The 15,129-nt window shown below is 42.1% G+C and overlaps 1 protein-coding gene across 3 annotated transcripts in view; it reads right to left on the bottom strand.

Moving 5' to 3' along the window:
- Nucleotides 1-15,129, bottom strand: part of LOC120063334 (ras GTPase-activating-like protein IQGAP1) — an 85,539-nt gene that overhangs the window by 64,212 nt on the left and 6,198 nt on the right. For all 3 annotated transcript variants that reach the window (XM_039013660.1, XM_039013658.1, XM_039013659.1), the window contains exon 2: nt 5,027-5,126. In XM_039013660.1, coding sequence (XP_038869588.1) covers nt 5,027-5,126 — 100 coding nt within the window. The remainder of the gene's footprint in view (nt 1-5,026; nt 5,127-15,129) is intronic.

Below are 15,129 nucleotides of genomic sequence, written 5' to 3'. Positions count from 1 at the left end.
TTTACTCCATTATTTATAGACAGACCCATATACAGTAACACCATTTGTACCCGTTGTGTTACTCTACTATGCGCACAGTAAGCCTGCCTTTGAGAGATCACATGTTATGAGATTGTGTGATACTAGTGACACTAAGGTTATTTTTGCATGTTTGATCAGATAACTTAACTTACAGGAGCATGGAGCTAAGTTGTTTCGACTAACTAAATGATAAAAGACCAGACAAATGGTAAATAACATTTTGCCCCACTTGTAAAACTGGAACTAAAACGTAATTAGTTCCCACTGTTCCTAGGCCGTCATTGAAAATAACTGACTTGCCTAGTTAAATAAAGGTAACATTTTTAAAAAATGTAAAAATGAAGAAGGGTAGTAAGGGTAAAAATGTAACTTCCAAAAATGACACCCTATCAAAAAACATGAGCAAGCTGACATACTGTTTACTCAGTACTACAGGTACAAAGTCCGCCTATGAGCCTATCAAAGTGTCAAGGCCTGTCACTGCACTACAGTTTGGTTAAAACGAAGGTAGGCCTACATTTTGTTTTTTGTTAAGGCTGTGACTTGTGAGCTACCAGTGTGTTACCATATCATACCTGTAAACCACAGGTGTATTATCAATGCAAATTAAGAAATAAAGTCCAGACAGACACTCAGAGTGCATTAACCCCATTTACCAGAGAAGACAAAAGCAGCATGGTTTAGATGTTCCAATCAAGCCATTCTCCCGGGAGCTGTTGAAGGGCCGACTAGACTGGGGCTGCATGCCTGCCCTGTGCCTGTGACTCCTGACCCCAGAGTGGAAGCAGAGCAGAGCAGGGTTAGACGGGTCCTAATCGCACTGCCTGACTCAGTCACTAATATTCACTAATAGCCTAATTAGCAGCCAGCACCATAATCCTAATCCCAGATGACAAGTTTCCCAGAATAGAGGCTTCACCAGCGACGGAGGAGAGAGATGGGAAGTCAGCGGTGCTGCTGAGTGCTAGTTTGTCACCAGAATCCCTATTACACTTTAACAGACAGAGATCCATGACACCAAAAAGGTCTTAAATCAGGGTTCCTCAATTGGTTTTATTTGGCCCATAAGACTGTAAAAAACACCAAAAAATCAATTTTAATTTAAGAAATTTGTTCCCAAGTATTCCCACGCATAATAGAGAGACAAGACTTGATCATGTACAAATGTAAGCAAGGTTTGAAATTATTATGTTTTAGTCAAACATATCTGTTTGGGCTTCTTGCATTGAATTTGCAGTCTACAAATTATTTGTAATTATGTTCCGGCCCCCGACCATCCGCTCAAGAAAAAGAAAAAAAAGTCCCACAGCTGAATCTAGTTGATGATCCCTGTCATAAATTATCCCACTATCAAGTCTCTGTTCTCTACTAAATCAAAGTCCACGTGCTGCAGTCAAACTTTAATACAACATCTCATCAGGGGAGTCAATGCAGAGTCATACCAGTGCACAGCAAACTCTGACCTCAACACATACAGGCTAGAAGTGTTTAAACCACCTGCTGACTGGTGATGTCACCATGGTACAGCTATAGCAGATTAAGTTTTGGTGTAATTATTCTGGGTTGCTTGCAGAGGTGTGGTGTGGTGGGCAGTCCCAAAAACAACATGTGAGAACACGAGAGGAGAGGCTTCCTGTTCCGTTGGGTGCCTTCATACAGACGACAGGAAGTGGTTCAGTGTCAGGCACGGCACACTCAGAACTCTCAGGAAGATTACATTGGTTAATAAAAAATAAGTTGTGATTGGTTTTGATAAAACAATGTTAAAATAACTGTATTAAAAATTCTTTACACTAAACTTTAAAACGACTTTGTTGGCCCCATGTCAGAGACATTGTGGGGTTTAAAGTGTTAGTGTATAAGCTAACATGAACTTCATGAGTTTCATTCTCCCTTAGTCCCAGTTTGAGCTGTTAGGTTACATGATTTCAAGCAGCGTGAGTAGCTGTCAGCAGGAGAGCTAATCTAGCTTCTCCCACACTCCATCTCAAACACTTCAACGAGCCGCAGCTTACAGCCAGCCGTCATCTGATGACAGCACACGTGCGAGCCAAAAAGCACTCACGATATCTTAATCTACAGCACCAAAATCGCTCTGCTCCTAATGCTCCCTCTTCCTACTACACCGCTCTTACCCCTCCTTCCATCCATTTCTCCTCTTACTGTATGGTCTTCTCATCACTCCACTCATATCATCCTCCTCTCTCTGTTCTCTGCTCCTCCCTCATCTTCTCTTTGAAATCAAATTGTATTAGTCACATGCGCCGAATACAACAGGTGTAGACCTTACAGTGAAATGATTACTTACGAGCCCCTAACCAACAAGTTTTAAAAAAATACAGATAAGAATAAATAAAAGTAACAAGTAATTAAAGAGCAGCAGTAAAATAACAATAGCGAGACTGTACCAGTAACTCCCTGTATATAGAGTCAATGTGCGGGGGCACCGGTTAGTCGAGGTAATATGTATATGAAGGTAAGGTTATTAAAGTGACTATGCATAGATGACAACAACAGAGCGTACCAGCAGTGTAAAAGAGGGAGAGAAGCAATGCAAATAGTCTGGGTAGCCATTTGATTAGATGTTCAGGAGTCTTATGGCTTGGGGGTAAAATCTGTTTAGAAGCTTCTTGGACCTAGACTTGGTGCTCTGGTACTGCTTGCCGTGCGGTAGCAGAGAGAACAGTCTATGACTAGGGTGGCTGGAGTCTTTGACAATTTTAGGGCCTTCGTCTGACACCACCTGGTATAGAGGTCCTGGATGGCAGGAAGCTTGGCCCCAGTGATGTACTGGGCCATACGCACTACCCTCTGTAGTGCCTTGCGTTTGGAGGCCGAGCAGTTGCCATACCAGGCAGGGATGCAACCAGTCAGGATGCTCTCGATGGTGCAGCTGTAGAACCTTTTGAGGATCTGAGGACCCATGCCAAATCTTGTCAGTCTCCTGAGGGGGAATAGGTTTTGTCGTGGTCCCGGATCCAGTTGCAGAGGGAAGTGTTTAGTCCCAGGGTCCTTGGCTTATTGATGAGCTTCGAGGGCACAATGGTGTTGAACGCTGAGCTGTAGTCAATGAATAGCATTCTCACGTAGGTGTTCCTTTATTCCAGGTGGGAAAGGGCAGTGTGGAGTGCAATAGAGATAGCATCATCTGTGGATCTGTTGGAGTGGTATGCAAATTGGAGTGGATCTAGGGTTTCTGGGATAATGGTGCTGATGTGAGCCATGACCAGCCTTTCAAAGCACTTCATGGCTACAGACGTGAGTGCCATGGGTCGGTAGTCATTTAGGCAGGTTACCTTAGTGTTCTTGGCCACAGGTACTATGGTGGTATGCTTAAAACATGTTGGTATTCAGTGAAGACACTTACCAGTTGGTCAGCGCATGCTCGCAGTACACGTCCTGGTAATCTGGCCCTGCGACCTTGTGAATGTTGACCTGTTTAAAGGTTTTATATAAACATCGGCTGCGGAAAGCATGATCACACAGTCTTCCGGAACAGCTGGTGCTCTCGTGCATGTTACAGTGTTATTTGCCTCGAAGTGAGCATAAAAGTAGTTTAGCTTGTCTGGTAGGCTCGTGTCATTGGGCAGCTCTCGGCTGTGCTTCCCTTTGTAGTCTATAATGGTTTGCAAGCCCTGCCATATCTGATGAGCGTCAGAGCTGGTGTAGTACGATTCGATGCTTTGCCTATTTGATGGTTCGTCGGAGGGCATAGCGGAATTTCTTATAAGCTTCCAGGTTTGAGTCCCGCTCCTTGAAAGCGGCAGGTCTAGCCTTTAGCTCAGTGTGGATGTTGCCTGTAATCCATGGCTTCTGATTGGAGTATGTACGTACGGTCACTGAGGGGACGATGTCGTCGATGCACTTATTGATAAAGCCAATGACTGATCTGGTGTACTCAACGCCATTGGAGGAATCCTGGAACATATTCCAGTCTGTGCTATAAAAACAGTCCTCTAGCTTAGCATCTGCTTCATCTGACCACTTTTTTATTGATCTAGTCACTGGTGCTTCCTGCTTTAATTTTAGCTTGTAAGCAGGAATCAGGAGGATAGAATTATGGTCAGATTTGCCAAATGGAGGGTGAGGGAGAGCTTTGTGTGCGTCTCTGTGTGTTGAGTAAAGGTGGTCCAGAGATTTTTTCCTCTGGTTTCACGTTTAACATGCTGATAGAAATTTGGTAAAAACGGATTTCAGTTTCCCTGCATTAAAGTCCCGGCTACTAGGAGCGCTGCCTCTGGGTGAGCGTTTTCTTGTTTGTTTATGGCAGAATACAGCTCATTCAATGCCGTCTTAGTGCCAGCTTCTGACTGTGGTGGTATGTAAACAGCTACGAAAAATACAGATGAAAACTCTCTAGGTAGATAGTGTGGTCTACAGCTTATCATGAGATACTCTACCTCAGGCGAGCAATAGCTCGAGACTTCCTTAGATATCGTGCACCAGCTGATATTTACAAAAATAAATAGTCTGCCGCCCCTTGTCTTACCAGACACCACTGTTCTATCCTGCCGGTGCAGCGTACAACCAGCCAGCTGTATGTTGAGTGTCGTTGTTCAGCCACGACTCCGTGTAGCATAAGATATTACAGTTTTGAATGTCCCGTTGTTAGTTTAATCTTCTGTGTAAGTCATCTATTTTATTGTCCAAAGATTGCACGTTTGCTAGCAGAATGGAAGGAAGTGGGGGTTTATTCGATCGCCTACGAATTCTCAGAAAGTAGCCCGCCCTCTGGCCCCTTTTTCTCTGCCTCCTCTTCCCGCAAATCACGGGGATCTGTGCCTGTTCCCAAGAAAGCAGTACATTGTTCATGTCGGGCTCGTCAGACTCATTAAAGGAAAAAAAGGATTCTGTCAGTCCGTGGTGAGTAATCACAGTCCTGTTGTCCAGAAAAAAATAAAAATAAATGAACAAAAAACAATCGGTTGGGGGCACGTAAAACGTCTGCCTTCTTCTCCGCCGCCATTTTGTTGCTCCCTACGCTCCACGACTCCTCCTCTCTTACCGTTTGGCCTCCTCCAGGTGACAGAGGTACTCGTAGGCAATGTTCTGTCGTCTCCTCTCATCCATCTCCTCCGCCGAGAGCCTCTCATCGTCCTGAATGGCTGCAGATGGAAACAAAAACACAGTTACAGCCTGATGCACAAACCCCAGTAATGAGAGGGTGGGAATCATCTGCTGTAATCATCTTGGACTGGATATAGTTCTCACTCTGTGTTCTTATGAATTAAGAGATTCATAAGAAAACAGAAAACCATTATCAACATGATAGGATCTTTTTGGCATGCATTCTTAAAAATCACAACGAATCAGAAACCTGCCTAGTAGGATACTTGGGACATTATTAGCTTACTTTAAAGAGAGCGTGGGGACATTGCTTACATTTGCTATGACAAGTTCATTGGGTTGGGTTGTGCCGTGGCGGAGATCTTTGTGGCTATACTCGGCCTTGTCTCAGGATGGTTGGTGGTTGGTGATATCCCTCTAGTGGTGCGAGGGCTGTGCTTTGGCAAAGTGGGTGGGGTTATATCCTTCCTGTTTGGCCCTGTCCGGGGGTATCATCAGATGGGGCCACAGTGTCTCCTGACCACTCCTGTCTCAGCCTCCAGTATTTATGCTGCAGTAGTTTATGTGTCGGGGGGCTAGGGTCAGTTTGTTATATCTGGAGTACTTCTCCTGTCTTATCCGGTGTCCTGTGTGAATTTAAGTATGCTCTCTCTAATTCTCTCTTTCTTTCTCTCTCTCGGAAGACCTGAGCCCTAGGACCATGCCTCAGGACTACCTGGCATGATGACTCCTTGCTGTCCCCAGTCCACCTGGCCGTGCTGCTGCTCCAGTTTCAACTGTTCTGCCTGCGGCTATGGAACCCTGACCTGTTCACCGGACGTGCTACCTGTCCCAGACCTGCTGTTTTCAACTCTCTAGAGACAGCAGGAGAGGTAGAGATACTTTTAATGATCGGCTATGAAAAGCCAAATGACATTTACTCCTGAGGTGCTGACTTGTTGCACCCTCGACAACTACTGTGATTATTATTATTTGACCATGCTGGTCATTTATGAACATTTGAACATCTTGGCCATGTTCTGTTATAATCTCCACCCGGCACAGCCAGAAGAGGACTGGCCACCCCTCATAGCCTGGTTCCTCTCTGGGTTTCTTCCTAGGTTTTGGCCTTTCTGGGGAGTTTTTCCTAGCCACCGTGCTTCTACACCTGCATTGCTTGCTGTCTGGGGTTTTAGGCTGGGTTTCTGTACAGCACTTTGAGATATCAGCTGATGTAAGAAGGGCTATATAAATACATTTGATTTGAATTTGATTTGATTGTCCACCCTCCCTTACAAAAGCCTGGAAGGAGTGAGAGAGCCAAGCTTTCTGGTAGGTGGCTTCAGACTAACATCACATCTCGCGCGCACGACTGACTAGATCAGTCAAACAATGTTTTTATTTGATACATTTTTCTCCATATTATGTCCATCTCCGATAAGCTACCCAGGAAAGGGCTAAGAATAGCTCATATTAATATTTGTAGCCTTAGCAAGTTATTGATTTCATGAACCATTTCTTACATCGGATAGCATTCATATACTGGCCATCTCTGAAACTCACTTAGATAATTCCTTTGATGTCACAGCAGTAGCAATACAAGGATATAACATCTACAGAAAAGACAGGAATGCCCATGAGGGAGGTGTTGCTGTACAGTATATGTTCAGAGCCATATTCCTATAAAGCTTAAAGGAGGATGTTGTTGTGTCAAATGTTGTTGAAGTGTTGTGTTTGCAAGTTCACCTGCCTCATCTAAAGTCACAAATTTTAGTGTGCTGCTATAGGCCACCAAGTGGTAACAGTCAGTATTTGGATAATGTCTGCAATGCTTAATAGTGTGTGTGATGTTAACAGAGATCTATTTTCTGGGTGACCTGGACTGGTTAGCAACTAGCTTTCCTCTCAAGAGGAATCTTCTTACTGTGACTAATGCCTGCAATATAACCCAGGTTATCACTCAACCAATTAGAGTGTATACCAATAGTGTTGGATCTGTGACATCCACTTGTATTGATTATATCTTCTTTTCTCCAAAGTGATATCAGTTCCCATTGTAGTGACCATAACATTGTGGCAATAACAAGGAAAGCCAACGTGCCAAAAGGTTGTGTTATCTTTTGTTGAAGATGTAAAAAATTTATGTTGGTCTGATGTGTATGAGGAAGTGAATCCAGATGCAGCACTGGAAGTATTTGTAAAATTATTAATTTCATGCATTGACAAGCATGCACCTGTTAAGAAATTAACTGTGAGAACAGTTAGAGCCCCCTGGATTGATTATGAATTAAAACATTTTATGGTTCAAAGAAATTATGCAAAAAAAAAAAAAGGCAAACAAGTCAGGCTGCTCAGCTGATTGGTTGACATATTGTAAATTGAGAAATTTTGTGACTAAACTTAACAAAAATAAGAAATTATATTACCAAACCAAGATAACTGATATAAAACACAATGGAACAAGACTTGAGTACTTTAAATGATATCATGGATAGAAAACTCATTCATCTCCATCGCTCATTGTAGTTGATGGGTCATTTATAACAAAACCTTTCAATAATGCCAATTATTTCAATTATTATTTCACTAGAAAAGTGGAAAAACTTAGAAGTTAAATTACATTATTGAACAGTGAATCATCATATTTTTGCATAAAATATCTAATAATGAAAAAGAAGGATTGTGGTTTGGAATTGTCAAGTTCGTGTGGGAGAATGTGAAAACACTATTGTTATCCAGCAATAATGATAAGCCACCCGATATAGACAACCTTGATGTGAAACCATTGAGAATGGTAGCAGACTGTATTGCCATCCCTATTTGCTAAAGCTTAAACCAAAGCCTAAAGGAGTGTGTCCACAGGCGTGGAAGGAAGCTAAAGTAATTCCACTGCCGAGAAATAGTACAGCACCCTTTACTGGCTCTAACAGCCGCCCAATCAGTTGGCTGCCTGGTCTTAGTAAACTGATGGATAAAATTGTGTTTGACCAAATACAACGCTAATTTCCAGAAAACAAGTTAAGTACGAACTTGCATATAGATAAGGGCACTCAACTTGTACTGCACTGACTCAGATGCCTGATGATTGGTTAAAGGAAATGTAAAATAAGATGATAGTTGGAGCTGTATTGTTAGATTTCAGTGCAGCCTTTGATGTTATTAATTATAAATTGTTATTGAAAGAATCTCACTTGCTTTGGCTTTACATCACCTACATCTCATGGTTGGAGGGTTACTTATCCAATAGAACCCAGAGAGAGTTCATCAATGGAAGCTTCTCTAACATCAGATATGTACAGTGCGGTGTCCCTTAGGGTAGTTGCCTTGGGCCATTAATCTTCTCTATTTTTACAAATGATTTGCCACTGGTCTTACACGGAGCTAGAATGACTATGTATGAGGATGATTCAACACACTACATGTCAGCAACATAAGAAGTTACAGTCAGCATCAGAATGGGTGATGAATAATAGACAGGTCTTAAATACACTAAAAGCATTGTATTTGGTTCAAAACATTCTAAGACCGAAATCTCAACTGGAGTTGTGTATAAAGGGTGTGACCATTGAGCAAGTTGAGGAAGCTAAACTCCTAGGTCAATTATCATGATCAAGTCATATTGACAAAGTTGTTGTGAAGATGAGGAGTATGTTCGGTATAAATGATATTATGCTTTTGACACAAAAATAAAGTGTACTAGTTGTTCAGGCTCTGGTCTTGTCCTATCTTGATTACTGTCTGGTAATATGGTCAAGTGCAGCAAAGATAACCTAGCAAAGCTGCAGCTGGCTGAAAACAGAGCAGTACACCTTGCCCTTTACTCCACATACAGAACTAACATTAACATGCACGCCAGATCTTCTCTTGTAGTTTTTATGAGAAATATTGCTGTAATGAAAATTCCAGATTGTCTACATCACAGGTGTCAAACTCATTCCACGGGGGGCCGAGTGTCTGCGGGTTTTCGCTCCTCCCTTGTACTTGATTGATGAATTAACATCACTAATTAGTTAGGAACTCCCCACACCTGGTTGTCTAGGGCTTTATTGAAAGGAAAAACCAAAAACCTGCAGACACTAGGCCCTCCGTGGAATGAGTTTGACACCCCTGGTCTACATAATCAAATAACATACAGCTCAGACACCCATACTGTACATACTAGAGGTCGACCGATTAATCGGAATGGCCGATTCATCGGGGCCGTTTTCAAGTTTTCATAACAATCGGGAATCGGTATTTTTGGGCGCCGATTTGCCGATTATTATTATTTATTTTTTTATTTTTTTTACACCTTTATTTAATTTTTATTTAACTAGGCAAGTCAGTTAAGAACACATTCTTATTTTCAATGACGGCCTAGGAACGTTCTGCCTCGTTCAGGGGCAGAACGACAGATTTTTAACCTTGTCAGCTCGGGGGATCCAATCTTGCAACCTTACAGTTAACTAGTCCAATGCTCTAACACCTGATTACATTGCACTCCACGAGGAGCCTACCTGTTAGCGAATGCAGTAAGCTAAGGTAAGTTGCTAGCTAGCATTAAACTTATCTTATAAAAAACAATCAATCAATGACTGTCATTGCTCCAATGTATACCTAACCATAAACATCAATGCATTTCTTAAAATCAATACACAAGTATATATTTTTAAACCTGCATATTTAGCTAAAAGAAATCCAGGTTAGCAGGCAATATTAACCAGGTGAAATTGTGTCATTTCTCTTGCGTTCATTGCATGCAGAGTCAGGGTATATGCTACAGTTTGGGCCGCCTGGCTCTTTGCGAACTAATTTGCCAGATTTCTACGTAATTTTGACTACATTGAAGGTTGTTCAATGTAACAGGAATATTTAGACTCATGGATGCCATCCGTTAGATAAAATACGAAACGGAATAAACGTTTTGTTTTCGAGGTGATAGTTTCTGGATTAGTCAAAGGTATATGGTTTAGAGAGAAATAGTCGACGAGTTATAATTCCTGTAATAACTTGCAGCTGAATTTGAAAGGGGGTCCTTTGTTATTTTACCGTTCATGTCTTCCATAGAGAATGTCTTGATCTACTTCAAATAAGGTCTGTGTTTCGTGGAGGCTTAAAACTTCTTAAGGCTAGGGGGCGATATTTTCGCTTTTGGCTAAAAAGGCATACCCCTTTGAAACTGCCTATTTCTCAGCCCCCGAAACTAGAATATGCATATAATAGTCAGATTAGGATAGAAAACACTCTGAAGTTTCCAAAACTGTAAAATTTTTGTCTGTGAGTTAAACAGAACTGATATTGCAGGCTAAAAACTGAGGAAAATCCAACCAGGAAGTGCCCCTGTTCTTGAGACCTCTCTGTTCCTATGCATATCAAGGGATATCAACCAGACTTTTTCTATGGCTTCCCTAAGGTGTCAACAGCCTTTAGACATAGTTTCAGGCTTTTATTTTGAAGAATGAGCGTGAACGACCACATTGCGTAAGTGGATAGGTGGGGGCTCTCAGAGTGACTTGAGTGGCAAAAGAGAAAGGCAGCCATTGTTACTCTCGGTCCTAGTGAAAAGCCAACTGTCCCGGTTGATATATTATCGAATAGATATTTGAAAAACATCCTGAGGATGGATTATAAAAAACGTTTGACATGTTTCTGTGGACATTATGGATATAATTTGGAATTTTTGTCGGCGTTGTCGCAACCGCTCTTTCCGGTGGATTCCTGGGCATAACGCATCAAACTAACGAAGGTTTTTGGATATAAAAAATATCTTTATGGAACAAAAGGAACATTTGCTGTCTAACTGGGAGTCTCGTGAGTGAAAACATCCAAAGATCATCAAAGGTAAACGATTAATTTGATTGCTTTTCTGATTTTCGTGACCAAGTTACCTGATGCTAGGTGTACTTATTGTTTTGTCGAGCGATCGATAAACTTACACAAACGCTTGTATTGCTTTCGCTGTAAAGCATAATTTCAAAATCTGAGACGACAGATGGATTAACAAAAGGCTAAGCTGTGTTTTGCAATATTGCACTTGTGATTTCATGAAATTATATTTTATTATATACCTGTGGCGCTAGGCTAGGCTATGCTAGTCAGCGTTTCTGATGACAATTATCCCAGATCCGGGATGGGTGGTTCAGAAAGGTTAAACCGCCTCGACGTTTTGATACCCGTGTAAATCTCACTAGGATAAGGTAACGTTTGTCAACATATTTTCATAAATCCACTCTACAAAAAAATGTATCTTCGCTTATATTTAGCCAATATTGATCAGAGTTACCTTGTCCTATGGATATCTACACAGTTATAAAATTGGCAGGGTGATGTAAGCCTACACGAAACACAGACCTTATTTTAAGTGAATCTAAAAATATCCTATGGAATAAATGAAGGAACCGCTTTTCAGATTTTGCTAGAAGGTGTCATGGGAGTTATGACTCGCACTTTGGTTGTCAATTCTTACCATGCCCATTATTAAAATAGGATTTCCTGCATATAGAAATTAAAGTTTTTGTTTTCAACATTCATCACAGGTAACTTAAACTCTCTTTTTATTCAAACAGTTGAGAGTATGTGTCTCCTAAGCAGACTCTTCAGTATCATTGTCACTTCAGAGCGGTGTGCGTGTGTGTGTATTTATGTATTATATTAAGTTAAAATAAAAGTGTTCATTGTTCATTCAGTATTGTTGCAACTGTCATTATTACAAACATGTGTGTGTGTGTATGATATATATACACTGCTCAAAAAAAATAAAGGGAACACTAAAATAACACATCCTAGATCTGAATGAATGAAATATTCTTATTAAATACATTTTTCTTTACATAGTTGAATGTGCTGACAACAAAATCACACAAAAATGATCAATGGAAATCAAATTTATCAACCCATGGAGGTCTGGATTTGGAGTCACACTCAAAATTAAAGTGGAAAACCACACTACAGGCTGATCCAACTTTGATGTAATGTCCTTAAAACAAGTCAAAATGAGGCTCAGTAGTGTGTGTGGCCTCCACGTGCCTGTATGACCTCCCTACAATGCCTGGGCATGCTCCTGATGAGGTGGCGGATGGTCTCCTGAGGGATCTCCTCCCAGACCTGGACTAAAGCATCCGCCAACTCCTGGACAGTCTGTGGTGCAGCGTGGCGTTGGTGGATGGAGCGAGACATGATGTCCCAGATGTGCTCAATTGGATTCAGGTCTGGGGAACGGGCGGGCCAGTACATAGCATCAATGCCTTCCTCTTGCAGGAACTGCTGACACACTCCAGCCACATGAGGTCTAGCATTGTCTTGCATTAGGAGGAACCCAGGGCCAACTGCACCAGCATATGGTCTCACAAGGGGTCTGAGGATCTCATCTCGGTACTTAATGGCAGTCAGGCTACCTCTGGCGAGCACATGGAGGGCTGTGCGGCCCCCTAAAGAAATGCCACCCCACACCATGATTGACCCACTGCCAAACCGGTCATGCTGGAGGATGTTGCAGGCAGCAGAACGTTCTCCACGGCGTCTCCAGACTGTCACGTCTGTCACATGTGCTCAGTGTGAACCTGCTTTCATCTGTGAAGAGCACAGGGCGCCAGTGGCGAATTTGCCAATCTTGGTGTTCTCTGGCAAATGCCAAACGTCCTGCACGGTGTTGGGCGGTAAGCACAACCCCCACCTGTGGACATCGGGCCCTCATACCACCCTCATGGAGTCTGTTTCTGACCGTTTGAGCAGACACATGCACATTTGTGGCCTGCTGGAGGTCATTTTGCAGGGCTCTGGCAGTGCTCCTCCTCCTCCTCCTTGCACAAAGGCGGAGGTAGCGGTCCTGCTGCTGGGTTGTTGCCCTCCTACGGCCTCCTCCACGTCTCCTGATGTACTGGCCTGTCTCCTGGTAGCGCCTCCATGCTCTGGACACTACGCTGACAGACACAGCAAACCTTCTTGCCACAGCTCGCATTGATGTGCCATCCTGGATGAGCTGCACTACCTGAGCCACTTGTGTGGGTTGTAGACTCCGTCTCATGCTACCACTAGAGTGAAAGCACCGCCAGCATTCAAAAGTGACCAAAACATCAGCCAGGAAGCATAGGAACTGAGAAGTGGTCTGTGGTCACCACCTGCAGAACCACTCCTTTATTGGGGGTGTCTTGCTAATTGCCTATAATTTCCACCTGTTGTCTATTCCATTTGCACAACAGCATGTGACATTTATTGTCAATCAGTGTTGCTTCCTAAGTGGACAGTTTGATTTCACAGAAGTGTGATTGACTTGGAGTTACATTGTGTTGTTTAAGTGTTCCCTTTATTTTTTTGAGCAGTGTATATTTAAAAAAACATTATTTTTTTTTAAATAAATCGGCCGATTAATCGGTATCGGCTTTTTTTGTCCTCCAATAATCGGTATCGGCATTGAAAAATCATAATCGGTCGACCTCTAGTACATACCCCACAAGACATACCACCAGGGATCTCTTCAGACGCCCATACTGTACATACCACACAAGACATACCACCAGGGGTCTCTTCAGACCCCCATACTGTACATACCCCACAAGACATACCACCAGGGGTCTCTTCAGACCCCCATACTGTACATACCCCACAAGTCATGCCACCAAAACGAATTCACGCCAGCGGACAGTATTATACAGAACCATGATCGCATGGAACTCCCTTCCATATCCAATTACTCAAGCAACCAGCAAAATTACCTTACATTTTCAAAAACAACATCTCATGGCACAATAGGGACTGTGAAATGACACAAAACACACACACACTAATCACACACATTTTTTTGTTGTATTGTTTGTATATTGTTGTATTTTAAATTTGTGTATCTGTTCTTGTCTATGAGTGGTTTGTTACTTGTCGTGTTTTATGTTTTTGTGTGGACCCCAGGAAGAATAACTGCTGCTTCAGCAAAAGCGGATCCGAATAAACCAAAATACACAGATATTCCAAAGAGAGGTCTGCACTATGCAGCACTTGACTCTCTCCTCCTACTACCTCAGTATTCAGACAGCGGTTACAGTAAATCACATGGTCGAATCTCTCAGAGGCTGCGTTTAGAAAAATAGCCCAATTCTGATTTTTTTCCCCCACTAATTGGTCTTTTGACCAATCATGTCAGATCTTTTCACATCAGATATTTTTCAGAGCTGATCTGATTGGTCAATAGACCAATTCGTGAAAAAAACATCAGAATTTTGGGCTGTCTAAACACAGCCTCAGAACTGCATGTGAACAGATGACTTAGCAGGCAGCCTATTGCAATTATTTTATATCAACTTTCTTTCATTGTCCAGTAGCCAAAGGCACAATCCTAGTCATAATATATTATTAGTAACCCATGCTAGTTGTTGCATATTAGATCTCCCCTCTTTCTAAATTTCTAACAGATATCGTCATCTCTCACATGAAACCGTTCGCATGTGTGGTGCCCTTTTGACAACAGTGTTTTTCTGATATAAATTGCATTATTTAACGAACATTTACGTGTAGCCTACTGCCTTGTGTGCATTGCTGCGCTTATAAATGTGAAGAAATAATAGTTTAGCTAAATTTTAGGCTAAACGTTCTGATCTGTTGCATCAGACTCATTGCTTTTTAAAGTTTTTTATGTAGCCTAGGCCTACTGGTTGTATGAATTTGGGATCTTTCGTCCCACAACTGTCCCAGAGTCTGTTTGGGCTATTTCTTTCTCGACAAGCTGACCAATAGAATAGGTAAACGTTTGTACTATGGGGTATAGTAGATTGACATAGGCTAGTGATTTTTCTGTTTGTTACTCGTCTTGTTGGTTAGTAAATGTGGACAGTTATTCTAACATCTTCAAAGTGTACTCAGAATTCATTAAGAAGAACCGCACATCGTTGCATCCTGGACTTGCATGTTCTGTTAATATGAATTACCATAATGTAAATGTGATTTCTGTCATTCTGAGCACTGTGAGTGGACACCCTAATCAGGTTACGTACCCAATACAGATGGGTCCAGTAAATGTATCAAATGTCTGGTAAATAAAAATGCTGCCAGTCAAATGTCCGGCGCCACATTTCCGGAAACCCTGCTACAGTATGC

Source organism: Salvelinus namaycush, chromosome 18 (genome assembly GCF_016432855.1).
Source record: "Salvelinus namaycush isolate Seneca chromosome 18, SaNama_1.0, whole genome shotgun sequence".
NCBI classification, from domain to species: Eukaryota; Metazoa; Chordata; class Actinopteri; order Salmoniformes; family Salmonidae; genus Salvelinus; species Salvelinus namaycush.
The sequence above is the reverse complement of the archived record's forward strand: the minus strand, read 5'-3'. Positions and strand labels throughout refer to the sequence as shown.